This window comes from Leptosomus discolor, chromosome 5, assembly GCF_034619465.1.
Source record: "Leptosomus discolor isolate bLepDis1 chromosome 5, bLepDis1.hap2, whole genome shotgun sequence".
In the NCBI taxonomy this organism is placed as follows: Eukaryota; Metazoa; Chordata; class Aves; order Leptosomiformes; family Leptosomidae; genus Leptosomus; species Leptosomus discolor.
The window spans coordinates 23261040-23284505 of NC_141395.1; the positions used below are offsets into that span (position 1 = coordinate 23261040).

Genomic DNA, 23466 nt, shown 5'->3' on the forward strand with positions numbered 1-23466 from the left:
CACCAAAGGCACGCGTGGGTCCTTGCCGCGGGGCTGCTGGCGGCGCCTCCGTAGAGAAAAACTGGACTTTTTAAAACGCTGCTGAAGCCCATTTCTGGCTTAACAGCTGCAGCCGTTCCCCTTGAGGGTCAGCGAAGCTACACCTGTTGACACCAAGCGCTGAAACTTCGTATTCTGGCAACGTGGCTGCAAAGTGGTGGTAGCCCCATATTTCAAACAAAGAAACAGAGCCACAAAATAATCGGTTCTAGCTGGAATTCAGTAGCTCTGGACAGACTCTCCTAATGCTCCAGCGGTAGAGCATGCCAACCTGCTTTACACCTCAAAATGAAAAACATGCAGGTCAGCCTCAGGAAAGGATAAATTTCTACTTTGGACAGTTCTATCACAGCTTGTAAAACCTGACTTAAATAATAGTGCATGTTTTGTCTTGCTGTACTATTCCAAGGGCCCAACAGATATCTTTATTACACGTCACCAGAAAACACATAAAGGGCAGCTTCTGTCACACCTCAGATAACACAGTGAGATACAAAACTACAATACAGTAGCTGGGAGTTTATAATAGTCAAGAAACAATGACTCACATCTCTTAAAACAACAAATTTGCTCTAGAAAGCACAACTCTTTTTGGCTACAGGTCAACAAAAAACTTACTGAAGATACCTTGGGAGTTCATATATGAAGACACTACGTATGTGCCAGCTGACAGCAGAAATAGTTTTGCTGGAAATCTGACTATTTGGTAAATATTTGACCTCGAAACCGCCTTGTGCAGCCACTCCGTACATACGGTAGTCACAGCGTGCACCAGAACACGGACCCTGGCAATTGCCGAAATCTCCACGGCCCTGCCAGCAGTGGCTATAACAAGCGGCTCAGCATATGCGTTTTGTGCTAGTGATAAAGCTCTATTTTTTTGCCCAGTTGCAGTGTAACAGCGGCACCGAGGTCTGCATGTGAGGGAAGAGTGGAAGTAAAAGGGGCTGCTCTGCCCGCCCCGGAGCGGGAAGGACGGACGCTGCATTTAGGCCTCTTCGCAGAGGGCTGACGTTCGATTCAGCCCACGAGCAGAGCACCCAGCGGTCAGGGGCGCGGCACGCTTCCATCCGAAACAGCAGCGGGGGCCCGCGGCCCCGGCCCTGCCCGCAGCAGCCCGCTCCGGAACGGCCCTGCGCCGCTGGGGCAGGTGCGAGGCCGCGGTGGGGAGTACTGCGCATGTACGCCGACCGCGCCGAGTCAGCCCGCGCTCCTGGCGGTAGCTCCCTGGGGGCGGGGCTATGCATCGCGCGGATGCGCTTCTGAAAGGGTCGCCCCAGGACAACGCAACGCTGGGGGCAGTGCTGGGCATGCGCGCGGGTTACGCGCCTCGCACGGTGCAGCTATTGGCTCCTCGCTGCTTTTCGGCGGGCGGAAGCGGAAGTGTATGTATGTGCGCTCATTTCCGGTGAGTGGGCGCGCGGGTTGATTCGTTCTGCCCGGCTGACTCGGCTGCCGCCGCTGCTGAAATGGCGGGTAAGTCCACGGGCCTGGTCGGCTTTGTGCCGCCCGCCTGCGCCCTGAGGGCTGGCAGGGCCTACCCTGCCCGCGGAGCGGGGCGACGGCTTGGCCGCTTGGGGGCACGGGTCTGGGCGCTGCCGGCGCCTCTTCGTGAGAGCGGGGCCCCGGCGGCGGCCGGCTCTGTTCCCCGCTGCCGGCCTCGTCCGGGCGCTGGCAGGGTCCCACTGCCGCCCGCGCGTGGGAGCGCTGTGGCCGGGATGTGAGGCAGGGAAGCGGAGCCTGAGGTTGAGGCGGCCGTGGCGAGGCCGGCGGGTGAGGGTGCCGCTGAGAGCTGACCGCGGTGGCTCGGACGACGGGGCAGTCGGGTGTCTGGGTGGGGGGAGCGGCCAGCCTTCCGCCCTCCTGTTGCTGTGGCTGTGCTGCTGCTGGGCGGGCAGGTATCCCGGGGCTCACGGTCCCCACGCTTAGTAGCGGTAAGCTAGAGTCTACTGCCACGTCTAGTTCAGTGGGGCCGGGGAGGGAATCAAACCCTTGTTTTTACTTAAAGTTTACTGTCTGAAATTAGAGGAAGAACTTTCTGATGAGACTTCTGGAATGAAGAGGGGGCTGGATTTGGAAAGCACTTGAAAAATACCATGATAGGTGAAACACGTCTTCTGTGCTGGGTTGTCCTTTGAAAAACAGACTTAATGTGCTTGCTTGTTATTTTCTTCCACATCTGCTCTGGCAGGGAAGTGGTAATGAGATAATTGCTGGTGGTATACTTGTTACTGTAACTCATGAACACCTGTTTATGAAAACTACTTAATGCAAACACTTGAAATGCCCTGAAACATTTTACTTGATGTATTCTTTAAAAGAAATGTCTCTTAGATTGAATTCTTAATTTTTACTTCCATCTTTCAAATATTTTATCCATAATAATGTAAAACACTTAAATATTTTTATTATAATGCTGTTCATTCTCAGAAACTAGAGAGAGAAATACTTGTGGTCTGTTTTCTAGTTCTTTCTAGTTCCAGAAAAGTGTTTGAGAGAAGTTCTATATTCCTTTTACACATTGTAGCATATTGTAGCGCTTTTAACCTACTTGTTCAGTATTTTTGGTGGGTTCGTGTTGTGTGTGTTTTCTGGTTTCAAGAACCTTTTTCTAAATATGTTCTTTGGGTAATAGTGACACATAGATTGTACACCTTTTAAACAAATCTTTTTCTTCAGGACTTACTGCTATGGAGAAGAAGCTAGCTGAATACAAGTGTAATACCAATGAAGCAATTCAGCTGAAACTAGGTAATGTCGCTTTTTAAATATTGTGCATTTGATCCTGGAATATTTTAGTACCTTATTAAGAAACTTCCTTATACTTAAATCCACCCAGGTTTTAGTATATACTTATTAGTTGAAATATGCAGACACAAGAATAGGAATACATCGTCTAGTTTTGCTGAGACTGCTATAATTGAAGTACAGCTACAGAAATTCAATCCTGTGTGTGTAATAATGTAATCAGCAATTTATTAGTATGTTATCAGAGTGCATTGGAATTACATCTTCTTGAAGTATTCATGATGTTCTTTTAGTTTCCCTTTTCTTCTCTAATCCTTATGCTGCAGTGTGGTCCTAAGTATGTGTTGTCTTCATGGTGACCATAGCGACAGAACTAATTTCTTTAGGGTTACAAATATCTAATTATGTGTTTTTCAACATCTTTCCCTTTCTTCTTTCTTTGAGGGGGAAAAAAATAAAAGCAAGAAGACTGAAAAGTGTTGTTGGGTTGGATTTTTTGCTGCTGTTCCCTCCCAACATCTGGATTACACAAGACACTTTTAATGAAAATTGCTTAAAAACTGAATAGAAAAAATGTCAATCTTTTGAGAACTGTTTATTGCTCTCTATAGCTAATTTGCTTACTAGGGCACCCAGAATAGAGGCAGAATTATTGAACTCTTGGTGGACTTGCTTGTATCTCAAGCTTACATGCAGCAGTAATAAATTGAAAAATAAGGCATACCTGTCTGATTTTAGTCTTTCCAGCGCTTCGGCAATTTGTTCCCTTTAGCAGAACAGATGTCATAATTTATTAGGAAAACAGAAGTAATGAACCCTGTTAAGCACCTTTCAGAACCACCACTAGCAGTCTGTTCCATATAGCTTAGTAGCTTTTTTTTAATACAGTCACCTTTGATTTGTGAGCCAAAATGTCATTATAATCAAAATACTAAAGTTTATAAGCCACTGTAATTGAGAAGTATTTCTCTTCCTCTTAAACATTATTTCAAATAATGGTTTTATGACTAGATCTGACGTTTTATTTTTCTCTTCCACCTTTCTAAAACCAAAGGAAACAATGAGAGATAATGACATCTGAGTGAATTTTGTCTGGGAATCTGAGGCGCTACTCTATCAGGTTTCAGGGAGAGTGTTAGAGGGTTTTTAATTAAGGTACTCATTGCCCATCTTGGCTAATATTTTTTAGTTTCCTTTTTTCTTTTAGAGAGTGTAGATGTTCCACATACAAATTATATTAAAAGCTACAAAGTCATACCATTAAAAAAACCAACATGTATTTCCCACATGGGTATAAAAGCAGTCATACACTGTCCTCCTTGGGGTCTTCATTTCTTCTGTGGTGACAGTCCAGAATTGCTCTCTGTTTTTTGTTGGGTTGTTTTGTTTGGTTTTTTTTTAACACTGCTACTTTGCCTCAAATCTATTGCTCTCTGAATTAAACCTGAGAGGACAAGAGTGACCATTCTCTTGCTTTTGAGAGGACCAAGCTTTTATATTGTCACTAGGACACTCCTCATTTTCATTTTTCTCTTTGAGTAATTCCTTTCTAATATCAGAAAAAATCTTCATCTCTTTTCACTAGAGTAAATCAGCAATGAAGCAGTAGTTCAATATTCCACATGCTTTAAAAAAAGCTTTAATAGCAATATTAACTCCCACAACACTGCGTGCTCATGATAATGCAGTATTAACTCATTCAACATTAAAAATGTGTGACTGTTGTCTTGAGTTACTTGTGTCTTAATGTGGCTCAGTTATCACTTTAATGCCTAAGTTAAGAGTTATCCCTTCCAATGGTAGGCAGTTTTTTAACTACAAGTACACAGAGGATGTTTGGGAGTTGTTTCTCAGTCTTCTGAACTTTTTCCTAGAAGATCCTACTTTAATCTCTAATTTCATACACTAATCATAAATCATATATTGTATGGTGGAAGAACCCCTGTCACAATTGCTGTGGAACAACTGCTGTAACTCTGTAAGCATGAATAAAATGCTTGTTCAGTAAGTTACTGAGTTTGAGTGGATGTCATTATAGTGAATATTTTTACATTACCAGAAGAGACCTTGTTTAATACTAGGCTTTGAGGAAAAGTAGAGAGTCAGGAAAAAAAAAAACACTGTTTTGGTAATATAGATTCGAATATCAGTATAGTATTGGTGCAGCTATTTTGTGTGTATCCATGCTGATCCTCCAAAAGTTTGACATAAACATAAATGCACATAAAAATTTCTTTCCATTCATCACTCCATGAAAAACCCCACAGTGAATTGTTCTCACCTGCATGTAGGAGAATAATGGCAGAATGAGAAGGCAACATTAATTGCATGGTTTCTCAGGCTTACTGTGGGAGTATCCAGCTGGGCAGTACCCTCAGTGTTCAAGGTTGAAGTTAAAGGTGGTGACACTCAGGAGACATATGAGATGTACACATTGTGTCAACTTCTCAGTTTTATTCTGCTTAATGATTTCATCTCAGATCAAATGACATGCATCTAAATTGCACAAGATGCCTTTATTTCATTTGTATGCCAGCCTAATGTGGATAGGTTCATAACTGAAATTGACTTTGTAGTGGAACCATGCACAAACATCTAGCAGAGCATCTGTGGATAAACAAATGGAAGCTGATGACTTGATCATGCACTTTTTTCTTTTTTCTTTTTTTTTTTTTTTTTTCCCCCTCAGTTCGCTTTCCTGAGGATTTGGAGGATGACAACACAACATTTAATCCGGAGTATAGCCATCAAGTGTTTGGAGATGAGTAAGTTAAAGTATCCAGAGTGAAATTAATATGTCCGGAAGGGGAAAGTTGCTTCCAGATTGTTAGAAAACAAGACATTCGGCTGTACTAAGTTATTTTAAATGACACAGCAATACTTCAGTTTTATGACTGTATAGTTAAACTATGGCCTTGGTGCCTAGCTCATAGAGTTTGAGCCTGTAGTAATTTTATATGCTGTTTTTAAGGCAGATTAGCAGAGAATGAAATACCTGATTTTGCAGACAGAATTACTTGTTTAAGCGGGTATTGTGTTCACAGCATTTTTCTAAGATTAAGAAAGAATTATCAATTCTTGCTAATAACTTTCCCAGTAATGTGTATCAAAACCCCCCAATATCTAACAACAGTAAATCAATTTTTCTGCTATTACATGGGATTTTTAGTGAATAAAATGTAGAAGTCAGGTATTAACTTAAACTACATTGTTGGCTGTTCTTGGTCATTGAATGTTAACTGTATTGAATTCAGAAGTTTATGTTCTCAAATATGTGCACTTGTAACCAGTTAGACATGCAGGGGCTACAGAAATTGTAGAAAAGTATTGTTTCTTTTCTCTCAAGTATGCTGACTTTCATTAATATTGTAGGGAAGATAACTGCTCTGTCCCTAAAGTGTCATTTAATATTTTCAGTAGTGATACTCAACAGTCTGACCATAGTTTAAAAAAAACTAAGAAAAATCCACGTGTACACAATGTACATGTCAGTGGACTTCTTGAAGCAGTTAAATTTCTTGACTTCCAGTTTGTTTAAAAAGCATTCTAAATTTTCCAAGTAGGATGAATTACCTATATTATAATAAAATTAGTTATGCTATTATACATCTACTGCAGCTATCACTGACAATAATTACACTTTTAGTGATGGGAGAGCTGTCAGTATAACTAACAAGCAAATTCTTGTTCTGGCATTTATACGTCAAATTTTAAAATATAAATGTGTTACTGAAATTTTTCTTTTATGGTAAAAAAAAAATTAATTATGCATTAAAATAACAAAAAAAGGAACCTGTTTCTTTGGGAGCATGACCATTTTCTGCAGTTTAGTTTTTTGCCTGAACAGAAACTTTCTATACTGCGCAACAGTATAGTGTTTATCTTCAGACAACTCATATTTTCAAAGTGTAAAAAGGCTTTTTGTATTCCATACTTTCTTTTTGGTGCATAGTTCTAGTTAGATTGGATAACTATATAGAAACTGTCCACCAAAACCACACTTATGGCTATGACTGGTTATCAATCTGAGTTTTATACAGCATAAACTGCAGTAGTGTATTCCAAAATATTATACTACACTGCAAAGAAAGTTTTAATAAATGTTATTGATCAAGTAACATAAATGTTAATGAGTTTAAAATATTGGGAAAAACACAAATGCAGTATTAGCTACTTCAGGTATTCTTTCTTGAGCTGTCACAGTAAGGGCACAGACACTGAGTTCAGGAGCATGTTCTATTTCTCCACTAGAGAGGCAAAATAACTAGTAGAAATGGTGTAAGGCATTATATCTGTCTAGATAGTACGCACCTGTTTTGATTCGCTTTCCCTATTAGGAAGCTTAGTGTAACTCACTGGGAAAGATGATGTGAACTTCAAAGCGTATTAAAGGAAAGCTCTGTGATGTGAATGTCTTGCTGTGTATGGAATTCCTGATAGTTCTTTTCTCCTTCCTCAGTGAAGTTGCTTTTGGCTACAAGGGACTAAAGATCCTCTTGTACTACATTGCTGGGAACCTGTCAACGCTCTTCCGCATCGAATATACATCTAAAGTTAATGAAAAGTTTGACTGCGTGGAGGTAAGGACAACCACGCCTGCACTTATGATGTTATTGAGAAGATTTCCTTGGGATGTGGACAAGAATTGTAGGTTTAGTAATAGCCCACTCAAACGTGGTTTACATTAAAAGCAAACAAAGCTTCCTTTGTTGCTAAGCTGAAAAAGCTTTGAACTTCATCTATTTCCCATTGTTCCTCCTTTGACTGCAGTACCATCAAAATTGTATCAAACAGTACAGTCAAACACGAGGTGCTAATACCAAAGCCACTTCCGCAGAAAAACACAACTTAGCAAGTTTGTATCTTCATGTTAACTGTCTCCAGGAGGGCTAGCATTAGTGGGGTTTATGTTGAAGATAATTCAGTAAGAAGGAAGAAGAGGTTTCTGTAAGCACTTCGTGAGGTAGGATTCTTGACTGTCTCTTTAAATAGCAAATGTGAAGAATAAGGCAGAAAAGAGATTAGAAACTTCCAGTTGAGTATCATGTGTGCCTTACACCTTACTTAAAGGAATAGAATAATATAATTACTTGCAGGATGTTTGGTTTGGGGGTTTGGCTGGGTTTTTTTACTTTTGTCTCTTTTTGCCTATAGGGTTTCCAAGCTTATAGAATACTTGTAGAAAACCTTTTTTTTTTGCCTTCTTCTGCCTGTATGTTCTCAGAATATTTTTTTGAGAACCCCACAACAGCTGAGCTAATCAGTCTTTCAGCCAACTGAAGAAAGGGATATGGAACTTAAAAATAGGAATAAAATACCTTCTTAACAATGTGTTTAGCTCTTAAATACTTATCTAAGTACCTGTACAGTTATTTAGAAAAAACAGTTTTTTTCAGAATGGTCTCTGATGTGTTAAGGAAACTTAATATCATCTGAGTTTTACTGAGTTATAAGGAAGAAAAAATTGAGTTTATTTCATTCCAAAAGACCTATTGATATGGTTATTGATGAATATTTGTAATACTCTTTAGTGAGAAATAGCTATATATTTGCACTGATTTCAAGTTACTCTGCCTGAGAAAAGGTGCTTTTTTTGAAAAAAAAGTAAACACTTTTATGACTTCAAGCTGTGTTTTAAGTTCCTAATTTCAAGTTCATTGGTATTTGTTTAAATATTTTCAAGGAAAAACCTATTGTAAAGGAAAAAAAACATTGAAATTATTGTTAAATGAATTTTAAAGATTTGCCCTTCCTTGTTCTGAAGTTGTATTAGAATATACTTAGTTCAACAGGCTAAGTGCCTGGACATGTCTGAAATACTTTTGAGGCTAAGACAACATACCTGAGGAGTGAAAGGTCATGATCTTCACTCCTTGGAAGTCTTTTAGAAATAAGAAAAAAAAGCCTGTTGGCAAAGCAGTAATTATGTTAAAATCAAACAGTCCAACCTTTCACTAGTATAATTTCAAAATCATGTCACAACAGGAATCCACACCATAGCACCTTTTTACTCACAGTCTCTGTTTTTGATACAAATGGCAAAGCCACTTTACTTTTCTGGTGGTACAAGCAAGGTAAACAAGATCTGTCTTGCCCTGAGCACACACTCTGCAACTTTTTTAATTGCTCAGAATCCTTGCTGCTTTTGAGCCCTGTTTCCTATACTGAATTATTCCTCTAGTTGCCTAAGGGGCTGAGATGGGGACCAAAAAAAGAGAACCTTTTCGAGTGAGGCTTCTGTATACTTTCCAGAGTATTCACAGACTTTGACTGAATCAGAAGAATGTGGTAGCTTACCCTGTGCTTCCCTTGATATCTTTAACACTGTACGTTCAAATAGGGTGCTTAGGTTGCTGTTATCTAAACCTAAGTAGGAAAAAAGATGTGGTGGTCATCAATTGTGTTCTGCATTTATATTTGCCATTAGTTTAATGACCTTAAGATATGAATGCATTGTCAGAGATTAAAACAAGCTGTCATTACAGCAGGATGTTAATTTAAATGCATATTAACATTTACTTTTCTGAGTTAACTGTTGCTGATCTCTGCTCATTCAGGATGATCATACTAAGATGCAGACTATCTGCCATACATGGTAGGTAATCTTTGTGCTGTGAATAGATGGTGTTTAGGAAAGGACAGCAGTTTCTGCCCTTAACATAACTAGTTACAAGCAAGAAGTTAGTTTTAATGCTCTGCAAAGTTATCCACAGCTTGGGGTTTTGTATCTAAATACCCACACAAGCCCTTTCAACAGCAGGTGGTTTTATTCTGTGATACTAAGTTTGGTTCCATTATTGCTAAAGTAGCTGCTACAATCTCTGCTAGGGCCTGACAGAAATATTTATCCCAATACTGCTATTTTTTTCTCCAACATCTTTTCAAACATGAGGTAAAAAATAAGATCCTGAAATGTCAAGAGCCAGAACACCAGTCATATTTATGCATCTTAATATCATCTCCCTAAAGATGCATCTAAACTGTGTGAGTGGGGAAGGCTCAGTGAAACATGGTCATGCTTTGAACAAAAGTTCATTTAATGAAAATAGACAGAATTTATCCCTTCGGTGAAGCTGATTCTTTCAAATATCTGAAGGGAGAATGCTTTCTTCCAGTGTAGATATTAACAGCATTGACCTCCAATGAGATTTGCAGCTGTTCAAGTATCTTCCTTTTCATCTGCATTTTATGATGGGTGAGGGAAGGTATTTCACTGTCCTCTGAAACGGTCTGTACTATAAATGTATTAGACCAGTTGAAAAGGAAGATAAATGCATTTGCTTTACAGAAAAGTTAATGAAAAAGTGTAATTTTAATATTGGGCATCTTTTTTTAAGTAATGCTACTGATCACTCCATTGCTCCTCACTGGAATTAATACATATAATAGTTAGAGAAATTCAGCTTTCAAATGTTTCTACAATTATTTTAAATTAAGTCACTTTGAAACAGCATCTACATGGTATACAAATGTCATAACTGCCTGTTAGTACAAGAATAATCTCTATATTAAAATTATCCAGAGTCAAATGCAATTTACAAAAAGACACTGCCCACTTAAGTAGTCCTACTACAAATCAAGTTTAGTTACAAGCCTATACAGAATTCCCCATCATCACCTTGCATGATTCTGATTATGAACGAAATCCACTACAGGCCGTGCTTCCGTGAACTGTAAGCTCAACAGCTTTTGGCTGGCTTCGTTCAGGTTGTTCATGCTTCACTGTAAGTGGCTTTGCCTATGTTTAACACTGCTGCAGTAGTCAACTGGATTGTTTTTCAGAACAGAAACTTGTGTGCCGTTGTGTGCATCCATGCTAATTAGTAAGATGCGAGTGCCTTGTTCTGATAAAAGAAATTAACCTCTCTACCGGTATCAAAGAAATTCACAAGGGAAAGGCAAATTTTGGTAACTCCTTGGGTTATGGGCACCTCAGAGAGAAGTGTTTGGAAAGTGCCTACCAAGTGATGAGTGTTTCCATTAAAAAGTACAGGTATTAATGAAACAAATTATTTGTATGCTATTGATGCTTCAGGATTGCAGTATTCCAGGACTTAACTGAGAATTGGATCACTTAAATTTATGCTGCCATTCAAACTGAGGATTCTGGGATTTCCTCTGTAGGAAAGGGAGATCTTGTTAACCCTAAAAGCAACTGAAGAATATAGTTTCTTTTCTTAAATTATGTCAGGCCACATTTCAAGGGGAGAGAAATTTCAGGAGGCAGTAGGTGAAAATATATTGTAGTCATATAGAACTAAGAAGGATTATCTACTGCTTCGTCTGCTAAGCCTCTGTTCTCGTTATTTAATTCTCTCTATTTTATGGAAAACAAGGTTTTTCTGTGGTGGCAGCCAGTGATGGATGCATTATCTTACATGGTTTCAGCAGGTTAGAGTTTGTTTTCCTTCTTGCCACTAGTGAAGAAACTTACAAATGTGGGGAGAGCAGAATTACTTAAAACATTATTTATATAATACTTCATACTGCATATTCACCCTTTTTAGGTATCTTCCACATAGTTTGAGTTATTGAACTGATGCTTTAAAGTATTGTTTTATTTCTAGATTATTTTTACATGCCTCTTTCAGATATATAAAATGAAAGTCACTGCAGATTCTTAGGTGCAGTTTCCCCACAGCTTTGTCAGCAGAGCAGACTTAAAATCTATGTAAACAATGCACTTGAACAGTTTAAAAAAAAAGTAATTTCTAAGATGTGTTCCATTGCATTACATAAAGAAAAAGTATTTGATTCTGAAAAAAATGGCTGATTGTGTAATGCAGTTAAATCAGTAAGTGTAAAGAAAGTATGTTTAATATTGCTTTAAGAAGAATAGCAAAGGTTCTAATAAATGCATCTCCTTTGTTTTGAGAATGAAATGGATGTAAAGATTGTACGCATTTTAACTGGGTTCTTACAGCAAGTGTTGTAGAGCTATATTTTAACTACTTAATAGCTCTCTCTACAAATATAAATATAAATGTTGGTAGTACCAAACCATTAAGAATAAAACTTGTTTGTGCTGAACTACATCCATCTTTCTCTACACTAAAAATGTAACTGAATGATAAAGTGCTATTCATTTGCAGGTGCATTGCTTCTACTTAAGGGACTGTGGTTGAAAGGACAGGAATTAGTAGCATGTTGTATTAGCCTTTTGTAGTGTGTTTTGTTCCAAGCATCTTAATTTCCCTGTTTTGAATGCTAAGTAGCAAGGGTCTTGGTTTTGAACTAATACCCATCATGCATGTAAACGGTGTGAAAGAGCTTCTTAGTAAGTTAACACAAAGTGTTCTTGTGTCAGTCCTTGTGGAAATAGATACAATACAAACATTACAGCTGAACTCACGGCAAACTCCATTAAGTAAAAACCTGTATTCATTGTCCAGAAGAAAGTTTGAATTGAATGTAAGCTCATTTTGTTGAATGTAATGTCGGGCTTTTAGGGGTTGTATTGAGGAGTACGGTTTTGTTAAGTTGAGACCAATTCATTAAGTTTTATTGCCTGGTGAGAAGCAGTAATACGTTATTGTGAAACTTCATCAAATATTCATGGTTAAAAAGAAGTAGTAAATGTATTCAATCAAGTGGTCTTTTTGGGGTCTGAAAAGGATTATGAAGTCTGCTCAGCTGATAGTCTCTAACTTTCACTTTGGTTATCTGAAAAGAGTAATTTTAATGTCTGAATTTGATTTGGTGTCAGAATACTTTGTCTGCCCCAGTATATTAGACTACAGATCAGATTTGCAGACAGTGTCTTTAAATTATATTTACATTACTTTATGTCAAACTTTGTTTTCAAGATGTTCTTTGAGAATGCGGGATGTTGTCTTCTGTGTTTGTAATGTGTTTTGCAGCTGATCCTATAGGCAGGCGTTTCAAGCAGGGAGATGTAAGAATGCGAGAGTGTGCTAGCTGTGACTTTCCTGTTTGGGAGCTACCATTTTTGGTCTTTGCCCCTTTTCCTCCACTTAGTTCGGCACCACCTAGCACTACTTGTAAGCTGCTTGTTTGGGAACCTGAGTTCCACAAGGCTGTGTAGCAAAGTCTTGGAGAATTGCTGACTGGGAAGTCTTAGCTTCTGAATATGCTGCACTTTCAGAATAGCTGTCAACACTTAGGTTTCACTTGAACAAATGTAACAATCTCTAATCATAAAAGTGAATGAACTTATGCTGTAACTGTGGGCTCTTTGATGCTTACAGTGGCTGGATTGTGACCTTTCTGGACCTTGTCACTGGTCACTACTGAACAACTGTGTGCTTGCTTTTTCTGTTTGGTTTTTTAATTACTGTTAGGCCATAGCTTCTCTTATATTCGTTTTTATGGTACAATAGTGACATCAATGCTGTCTTTTTCTAATCTTCCACTGATCCTGCCCCCTCCTGTAATCTCTAGGCAGACGATGTTGAAAGTAAAATTAGAGAAATCATTCCTCCTGGTTTTTGCACAAACACAGATGACTTTGTGTCTCTGCTGGAGAAGGAGGTTAACTTCAAGCCCTTTGGAATGCTGCTACACACATATTCTGTCCATAATGAGGAAGGTGGTGAAGATATAACGTATCAGATATACAAGGTATGAAAAATAACTTAAACTTCTGCTTTTGAGCAAAGAAATTAGATTTTATTTTTCAGTGATGCACTTTCAGTAACGTTTCAACTATAATATACAAATACTATCATTTTACCGGTTTATTGATAATTATAAACATGCTTTTTTGTATTGGGGAATTTAATTAGGTTTTGTGTATTTTTCCCTCCTACATCTGTGATAGGTTTCACCTGACTTCTCCTGGCTTTTTCCCTAGGCTGACATGACATGTCCAGGCTTTCGAGAATATCATGAAAGGCTTCAGACGTTCTTGATGTGGTTTATTGAAACTGCTAGCTTTATTGATGTAGATGATGAAAGATGGAACTACTTTCTAGTGTAAGTACAGTTCTAAAGCAACAGTGGACCTTATTACCTCCACAAAGCCTGCATTTTAATTGTGGCTGGCCAATTATTGGAGCAGTATAATGATATTTTTCCCAGGAAAGAAAAACCATTGTTTATGAGGCTTGAGTTTTCCTCCATTATGCTTTGGGAAAGCTTGAGAATAGAGCTGAATTAAATGCTGTTGTCCGTTAGAGTCCTGAATGTAGGCTTAAACAGTAAAATGAGCTTTGCCTGTGTTTTCTTTTACTTGCCACCTATTCATCTTTATAATAGGCAAGTGCGCTGAAGTGCTGTAAAGAGGCCTGATTTATCCAAGTTGCTGCACACCAATTAAGTGAATTGTACATTCAGAACATAGCAGGTGTACCCATTGGGCCCTCACAGAGTAGCTTGCTGACACTGAAAATTCAGTTGGAGAATGGAAAAGAAAATGGACACTGCATGGGAGCGCGACTGTAATTGACCTGCTTGGCTTTCTGTTTTATCTGCAGATTTGAGAAGTATAATAAGGATGGAGCTACGCTCTTTGCGACCGTAGGCTACATGACAGTCTATAATTACTATGTGTACCCAGACAAAACCCGGCCACGTGTAAGGTAATTGGCGGCGTAACTCGTGCCTTGCCTTTTATTTCAGAAGAGGGAGCTGCTGAAGTTCCCAATACTTGTTTATAATGGTGTTGATTTGTTTAAAAAAATCCCCATTATTAGCTGGCTATGCACTGATTTATTTCATTGTTCCCTTCTTGAAGCAGAGGGAATCTCAAGTTTTGAATATTTTGTAATTTTAAGACTCTTAAAAACTACATTTTAACATGGAGATTGCTACACGTACTTTAATCTAAAATGAAATAAGATTGTTTTTAAGCCTTTACATTATAATGTTTGCACATGCATGCATTTGAACTGAAAATAAATTCCTTTGTCTGTAGCCAGATGCTGATCTTGCCAGCATTCCAAGGAGAAGGCCATGGTGCTCAGCTGCTTGAAACAGTTCATAGATACTATATGTCTTCTCCTACAGTACTTGATATAACAGGTTTGTTAAATTTTTAACTCTGTTCACCAACTTGTAGCACTCGCAGGTGGTTAGCCTGCAAACTAACTTTCATGTTAATTTGTAAGAATTAAATGGTCTTTTGAAGATTTAGCTTCAGCTCAGTTCAGGATTAATAGTACTGTGGTTTACAGAAGAACTGTATATAATGTAGCTCCTTAAATCCTTTACTTAGAGAACAGCACACCAGGAAAATTCAGTCCCTAGCATGAACGGATTACCAGCTAATTAGCCATTTTATTGTGAGATACACAGCTGAGTTTGCCAAGAGATCAAGCTTTGTCAAATACCTTGTTCAACTTACTCTTATTAGCCAAAACTCAAAATTGGGGTGGGAACAGGACATCAAACTGAAATAGCATATTAATATTAGTGTGCAAGCCAAAATTTTACAGTAAAAGTCTGTAGAGCATTTGTGTTCCAGGAGCATGTATTGCTCGCTGAAGGCACCCGTGATATCGGAGATGTGTGCACAAATACCTAAAAATAAAAAAAAATGAGGAAATGAATGGCAGAAGAGAAAAAGGGTATATGTGCCCAAAAAATATAACATAAAAAACAGCTACAAACATGGCATCTGTCCTGTGGTTTCAAGTCCAATATAGGAAGAAATGCAGTTCAAACACAAGACCATTCAATTCTAGGTGCTGTCTCAGACCTCATCTTAGTTAGAAATAACTCCCCTGTTCTAATTAAAATACAGTAGCACACTTGCTTTTATAATGCTTTGCTGCAGGATAAAACATAATCTGCCTCATCATTTTAATCCACTTCATAGGAACCCAAGGAAGTATAACTTAGTTTATGCAACAGGAAATCACGTGCATCATGCGTTTACTTTTTTCTTTTTCCTTTTAATAGTACAAAGCTTTACACAGCTTTTGTAGCCGAGGATAAACAAACACTTAACATGGTACTGCATAAATCATATGACATCCTCATGGCTCAGTGCATTAAACACAGGGTTGTAGCAAACAGTAAATGTGCACTAAAATAGGTTTTAATTTCTTTATGGAATAAAGCAGTAGAAAGCTTGCAATATTCTATATGGCACTCAAGTTATGGAAATTAAGGCTTTCACAGAATTATTGTCGTTTTTGAGGGGGAAAAATCAGGCTGGACAGTCTTGATATGGTCAGGATATTTAGTTATGAAGCATCTAAAATTATGAAGTAAAGCTTTTAACCTTTCTGGAAAGAGGAAATGAAGATCTACTTAACCTCTTTGAAAGAGCTAATGCTTTAAAAAAAATTACGTTAAAGTTTCACATTTACAACAAGTATTTTGTTCAGCTTATAACTTGTCATCCTAACTGACACAAGCAAAATGTATGCTGAAAGTGCTTACTGTGCAGAAATGGCTTCATCTTTCTTTTAACTAAACTGAGCGAAAAGGAATGGAATCAGTTAACTTTAGTACAGCTTCTCCATTCTCTTCTGCAGAACAAGCGCGGTGAGACTTGCCGTACAAGATTAGGCCACTCAGGCACAAAACATTTTGACTGATACAATCATCCTAAGCATTCTCCAAACCAAAAAATAAACTGCCCATTGTGTAGTGCTGCATGTACACAGCAAAAACGTCTATCCCAGTCCTCTTGGTAACTTACTAGCTTTGATCATCCTTAAACTGCAAATTTCAACTATTTACAGTGGTCCTCAAAACTAAGGAAAAACACAGCTGGGATATAAGCTGTTTAATAATAAATTCTGCAGTGCTAGTCCACAGAAAAAAATGAGTGTTGGGTGGGAACATGACCCTGCAACTTGTTTTTAGTAAGCCTGTTTAAACAATTAAGTAAGGAAGAAAGAAATATATTCACAATGTTGTAAGCATTTTCCCTCTGCATAGTTTGTAAGTTGGAATGAAGTTGCATATGGGACAGTGTTGATGTTCACTGAAGCTAGTTCTCAACTTGGTGTTTCTTCTAAAGTAACAGTTTTGATAGTTATGCTACCATTTTAAGCAAAATGGAAGTAACTTGAAATTGTTACCAGCTTTTGCTTAGGTTCTTCCAGCCTTTTAATTTTGGATAAGCTTGTCCTTTGGGTCCTTGTACCTTTCCCTGTCTTTCTTGCTAGCAAAGACTATAACTCATGGTCAGTGTCTTTGGCTAGCTTAGTTTTGTATACAGTAGGATAGTTTCACCAGCGTTTTTCTACATAATTAGTGTTTTAGTAGTTCTACCACTCTGTCAAATAGAGAATAGATGCAATATACAAGAAGGGTTTATACATAGAGTAATTTTCCCAAGGAGTTAAATTGGTTTAAGCACATATGTTGTCAGTCTTAGAAATGCAGGTATAATACTTTATGTTACTGCACACACAAAATATTAGAAGTTTTTCTTTCTGCAAGCTCTTTAATGTCTACAGTCAAACATCTGAAACTTTGATAGCAGTACTTAGAATTATACGCAGTTGTTTGTATTCTTTGTAATTATATATGAGGAAACAATGCTGGTATTAACTGTGTGCTTTTTTTGTTCTTTCTAGCTGAAGATCCATCTGAAAACTATGTGAAGCTAAGAGACTTTGTTCTTGTAAAGCTCTGTCAAGATTTGCTTTGCTTTTCCCCAGGAAAGTTAATGCAAGGTTTCAGTCAAGAAATGGTGATGGAAGCTCAACAAAAACTGAAAATAAATAAGGTATCAAATCAAAACAGTTGTAGTTGGACAGGCTCTTATCAAACTAGTAGAATAACAATTTGAACACAGAGGTGGGCACTTGGAATTTACACACTCTGGCTTATTTCAATAGATTTTTAGGATGTATCTGGAAGGGAGATACGTAGCTCATGGTTTTAGATAAATGCTTTTTTTACCTACTAATTCTGTGGATGTAATAGAATTTGACATGTTTTCCATTTCTTTCAAGTATTTTTATACAAATAACTTGTTTTGGGAATGCAGAATATTAAAGTAGCAAACAACTGCTACTAAGGCAACGCTAACACTTGGAGAACTAAACAGTTAAATTGAACAATTAAATTTGCTGGTAATCTCCTCAGTAAGTGATTAAACTCATTAGTATGGTGGTGAAAAGGCAGAGTTGCTTAATTAGAAATGTATTTGAATGTGGTTTAATGAAAGCTTTGAGGCTTGAGGGATGGGGGGTGTGAAGCCATATTCAAATATGTTCATGAAAATGGTATAGCTTATATAAGGAAACTACACCTACAGCCTTCTATGTCTGATAACTTAAACCTGAAAGGATAAATAAGTTGGGTTTGTTTTTTTTTAACAGTGCTAGTGTAAACTAGCTAGTGCTAGTAAAAAATAACATGTCTAAATATGTTAGAGTAGCAAACAAACCATCTTTTTCTTCTGTTGCTCAGCAAAAGAATACTTGGGCTTGAATTCTGTTTTCGTACAGATGTGACAGTTAATAGTAATATCTAGCAACATGATTTTTTTTCTTCTCAGATGTGATACTAGCTGATCCTGCTTCCAAAAGCACTTTAGTTTTGCCACTTACTCATTCTTTAATTTTCTTCCCTAGTAAGCAGAAAACTTGAAATACTGTTATTTCATTCTCATATTTAGAACTTCCGGGGGCCTGTGAAGGGTGGGTGTATGGAGATTGTTAAAATTAGCAAAGTAGATACTGTTTAGTAAAATATTGCTTTATGTCATTCTAGTTCAAATCCTTCAGTTCTTTGAAGTATGTTTGGACTCTGGCTTCTGGACTTTCTGCTGCTGACTTACAGCAGGTCCTTGAAGCACCTCTGCAGCTGGTACAACACTTTGAGAGATTGGCTGCGTGCAAGAAAATGGTTTTGAAGGAAAAACAAGAATATTTACTCATTTAACCACCAGATAGGAGGATAGGTTTGACAGAGGCTTTGTCCATGCCTCTGACTGTCTTCTGATAAGCTGAGGAACTATTCTAGTAATTCAGTATGTCTCTACTCTTGAGTTCTATTGAGTGACCTCTTTATTCAGGCATGGTTTTTTTTTATCGTTTCTGTTCATTAGCAACACACAAGACGGGTTTATGAAATTCTCCGATTGCGTGCAACAGATATGGGTGATGCAGAACAGTCCAGAAGCTATCGGTTGGACGTTAAAAGAAGACTGATTGGCCCCTATAAGGTGTATATGACTTAAGTATCATTTAATACTGATTTCAGGCTAATTATACCTGATTTTACTTTCATTTCCATAAATGTAGTTGATACCAATTATGTTGCCAGTCAGCTACTATTAGTTATGCAGTATTCAACTGACACACATTCAGATACAGAGAACATTCATACATAGCAGTGCTGAAGAGCCTGTGTTTGGCTCCTGACTGTTTCCTGCCCCCTGATTCCAGCAGCAAGTTACTACTAAGCTTATGTTGTCTAGTTGCAAGAGGCATTATGCCTAGGTAGGCTTAAGGGGAAAGAAAGTCAATTTCTTGAAAAGGTTAAAAATATCTTAAGCCAAAAATGTGGAGAGGTAAATGTTATATTAAGTTTACACTGCAGACTAGGTATGGTTTAGATTCCTGTTCTACTTGTTAGCTAGGTCTTAACAAAACGGCTTTCTAGAAGTAATTGAGCCATGTCAACGTGAACTCCGTGCAGATGGAATATAAAATAATTTCAGCAGTAAAGTTCAAGCAAGTACTGAACTTAGTACAGAGTCATTTTCTTAATTTCTATTAATTATGCTTCTCAGGATCTTTAATATAGTTGGTCGGTGTTGCATAAACTGACCCTTTGAGATACGGATTAAAAAATATGTAATTTTTTTAACAAATTAAAAAAAAAATTAAAGTTGCTGATGACAGCAGTGTTTGTATTAAGAGTCAAAAGACCACAATCAGTCTAGATTTATTGCTATAACTAGCATGTTAGTTACTCGCTTCAGTTAAGCACTTGCTAAGCAAACCAAAAACCTGTTGGAAAAGTTTCACAAAGTATGAGAAGTACCTTGATTAGCTTGCCAGGCCTTCCTAAAGCAGGACTTACCCTGTTATACCAAAATAGCAGAACTTTGACTGTACTCATGTTGGACTGGAGGCGGGCTGTTAGCAGAAATGAGAACCCAGGACTATTAAATACTTGCTGGACCTGGAGATAACACCATGTTATGCTGAGTGGCAGGACCCTAATCAAAACACTTTCTATTCTTTCATGAGTGTCTTGTCTCATTTGCTAAATTTCACTCAGTGTCCACTACAAACAAGGCAATGATTTTTAAGCTGGCAGGACTGTTACATGGTTTCAATTCATTCACTTGGCTCTGAAGTCCTATGGGGGAAATCCAAAATTCCATAAGCAGCTTCAATTCTGGTGCTTCTAGCAGTTGTTTCCACTTCAGTCTTTGCATGCAATAAATGCATTAATAATGAATGGATTTTGTATTGATAGATAATCAATATTGTTCCTTCAGAATATTGCATTTTTAATTTTTCAGTTATTTCAGTGAGGATTCAAAAGAATCCTTAAAGCAGCCAATGCCCTTTCCCTGATTTTAATTTTCATGTTCTGAAATACAGCCATCTTGTTTATGGTAGTTGTATCTAGTAAACAGCTTACTCATGCACTCATTTGAAACAATGTTTCAAATAAGTGTTAGTCATGGTGCTGGTTTCAAAAACTTTTCAGAACTGCAGTTAAAATAACTTTATATATATAGTAGTTTGAAGGAGGAGGGGAGAAGCAAATTTTAATAAACAGGACTATTGCTGCATACTCTAATGCTGGTATCATTTTTTTATATAAAGCACTTGATAGCTTCATTTGAAGAGTGCTCTATAGATGTAGAAAATAATTCTAAATTGCCACCACCTTAATTTAGTAAAAATGGTATTGCATCTTACAGCTATTTCCTGGCTAACAGTAGCAGAAATAAAACTATGCAGAAATCCCAGATGAAAAAAAAACCACTGTAATACATCTATTCCTCCTGAAGTCTTCACATTAGCAAGGAGGCTGTTGCTAAAAATACTGAAGGTTTTATGTATATGGCACCACTAGATTGGAATGACTGATATAGCAAACTATGTTACTCTCTGTATAAGTACTGCTGATACAGGAAATTTAAAAAAACCCAGTATCTTAGTGAATGGGGCATTACTTTTGAGGTAGTTCAGAGTGAGCACCTTGTGAAATTTCAGTTTTGCAGTGGCTTCTTCATTTCTGAAGAACTCTGCTTTTTATGCTTGTTAGAGGACTGCTGGCAGACACGTCTCCTTGGTCTTTGTTCTTCATGTTGTTCTTCCGTTTTGGAAGTAAACACCACTACTGTGCTGCTTTTCTTAATCATGATAATCTGTTTGGGTTTGCTACTTGAACAGAAATTCTGCCCAGCCCAATAACTTGGTCCCAAAGAATCCTCTTGGAACTGACCAGGTAAAATGTCACAGAGTGCAGGTTCGGAATCTTGTGTCCCTGGATATGCTGTTAGTATATTTGGAGGGAAAAGGATATTGAAAGAGCTGGTTATCTGAAATAGGAGGAGGGATTTGCTTTTTACCTGGAATCTGAAACTTGAGATGGCCTCACACTACAGTACCAGATGTAATGGGCCTTTAAAAGCTGACACCTTTTGTTTCAGAGCTAGTATTTATATTCTTAACAGATATTCCTGTTAATTAATCAGACTTTTAATTAATTCTAGAATAAGGAAGTTTTAGTTTTTCTACTGACAGAAGCTTGCTCAGAAGGTACTTGTCTCTGTTTTCATGTGGGCAACTCATCCCAAGTTTTGAGTATCTTACTCATTTTGACTAGATAGGGCTGACCTGAATCTAAAATTTGAGCGGCTATGCTGCTTTTGATATCCTTTCTGCAAGGAAATGTTTCTTGATTATTGGCCAGAAATGTGCCTGAGGCCTCATCAGGACTCCGATACAGAATCTACTTTTCTGAACTGAACTTTGCCTATCTGTGGGAGATCATAAAAATTATTCTGATCTTACTCGCAGCTTACTGTGGTCTCTACTCCTTCCTCCTGACTCTCAGCATCAATCATAGAAAACAAATTTTCCTTTGAGAAGTGTAAAATTAGAGTACAAAAATAAAAAGAGGCTTGATTTTGAAACTGATGGTAGAAGTAGAATAGTTTGGGAAAATTTTGTTGTTTTAACAAACTCTAAATCTTTGCAATGCCTGGGAATCATATTGATAAGATGCCAGGCATACATAATGTGTATATTTCTTTGCTTTTTTTTTAATGAAAAGCAGGATGACATTCTGCTTTTACAAAGCAAGGGAAGACTGAAGAATGGAAAGTAAGAAACTGAGCAGTTCAGAAATGGTTATCAGTTGAATAAAAGTATATAGGAAAGGAAATACAAAAGTATTTTGAGATGTTTTTAATAAAAAGGTAAAAGTATCACATGTGACACAGCAAGGGGAACTCCTAATCTTCTTGCTGTACAAATATGTCTATGTTTGTAACTAATCCTACTGCATTTCAATGCTGTTACTGCTAATCCCTGTTAACTTTTGAATAATTTGTAACAGTTCATGAAAACTTTTCTCTGTACAGGAGGCTTAAAATTAATTTTTGTTAGTCAATTATGGGGAAATAGTTGGCTGAAGAGCCACATAATGGGACACCAGTGTGATGAATGTCAGCATAGAACTAAATATCCTGGTCAGTTTTCTGCAGTCTAGTTTTTCATGTCACATCTTCAGAAGTAGAAATAGCATTAGATCTAAGCTGTTTGGTTAAGGAAAAACTCTGAAACTGTTTTTTACTTTACTAGTTTATTGGTAATACAGAAACTATGAAGCTTTAACAAGAGAGACAAACACTGTTACTATTTTTCTTAAGATTAGGGATGTCTTAAAGAACTAGGTAATGAAACTGAATAAATTAGTGAAATACCATGTTCTTGATGATTATTGGTTGTGTTCAAACTACTATTTGTTTGATTACTTAGAAAAAGCAGAGAGAACTTGCCAAGATGAGAAGGTGTCTAAGACCAGAGGAGCTGACGAACCAGTTGAACCAAATAGACCTAAACATGCAACATGAACAGTTAGAAGAGAGCTTCCAACAACTTGTTTCAGATTACCGAAGAGTCCTAGAACGACTTGCACAAGCATGAGGATCCTGCCTGTACAGGAAACTTGCAAATTTCTGTACAGTGTTGTAAAGCACATCCTTAATTGCCACTTAACTGCAAAAAATCTCATGTGACGTTTTAATCACATTAAAGGTGACTTGTGTTTCTGTGCATTTTGAATATTTTCTATTTTTGTGTTGTAGATTTTTAAATGTTGTACTTCAGGTTTGGGGGCACTTACTGATGAAATAAACAATGTAGATTCTCAGATATGGCATCACTTCAATTGTATGAATTTTCTTTTACCCTTCTGTTTTGCCTCAAGACTTAATAGATACCTGAATAGCAAGTTAATACATCTAAGCAATATAAATACTGCATCTCTCTTGAATTTCTCCTTCCTTGATCCTCCTCAGGCCATTCTACTTGGATCTGATTGTCTGTGTAGGGCCTGTGGGCTCTTTGGTTTAATGTTGTAAGAGCAGGTTACAAGGCTGGTTCTGTGGTCTGGCTGGCTCTGAGGACGGGCTCTGTACCCTTTCTTGGAAGTGGATCCTGCTCCCATAAGCTATCGGACCCACTCTGCTTGAGCCTCTAAGGGGCCTTGAGCATATTCTTTTTCAAACCCTCAAGTTTTCAGGTTCATGATTTCAGGAAAATACCTCACAGTTGG

General features: G+C 37.7%; 1 protein-coding gene across 1 annotated transcript; it reads left to right on the top strand.

Annotated features, from left to right (window-relative positions):
- The first annotated feature begins 1465 nt into the window (after nt 1–1465).
- On the top strand, nt 1466–23061 carry HAT1 (histone acetyltransferase 1). Its single transcript, XM_086465616.1, has 11 exons — nt 1466–1515; nt 2719–2790; nt 5477–5552; nt 7247–7367; nt 13189–13368; nt 13601–13722; nt 14223–14327; nt 14663–14769; nt 17283–17434; nt 18764–18880; nt 22668–23061. Exons 1-11 carry the CDS (start codon nt 1509–1511, stop codon nt 22833–22835), a joined length of 1227 nt encoding a protein of 408 aa, XP_086321742.1. The 5' UTR covers nt 1466–1508; the 3' UTR covers nt 22836–23061.
- Nucleotides 23062–23466: the final 405 nt, after the last annotated feature.

What these genes read in the sequence shown, in the direction of transcription:
- HAT1 (XM_086465616.1), top strand. An exon ending in AGCAATTCAGCTGAAACTAG is followed by an intron (nt 2,791 to 5,476) that starts GTAATGTCGCTT and finishes TTTCCCCCTCAG; the next exon opens with TTCGCTTTCCTGAGGATTTG. An exon ending in TACAGTACTTGATATAACAG is followed by an intron (nt 14,770 to 17,282) that starts GTTTGTTAAATT and finishes TGTTCTTTCTAG; the next exon opens with CTGAAGATCCATCTGAAAAC.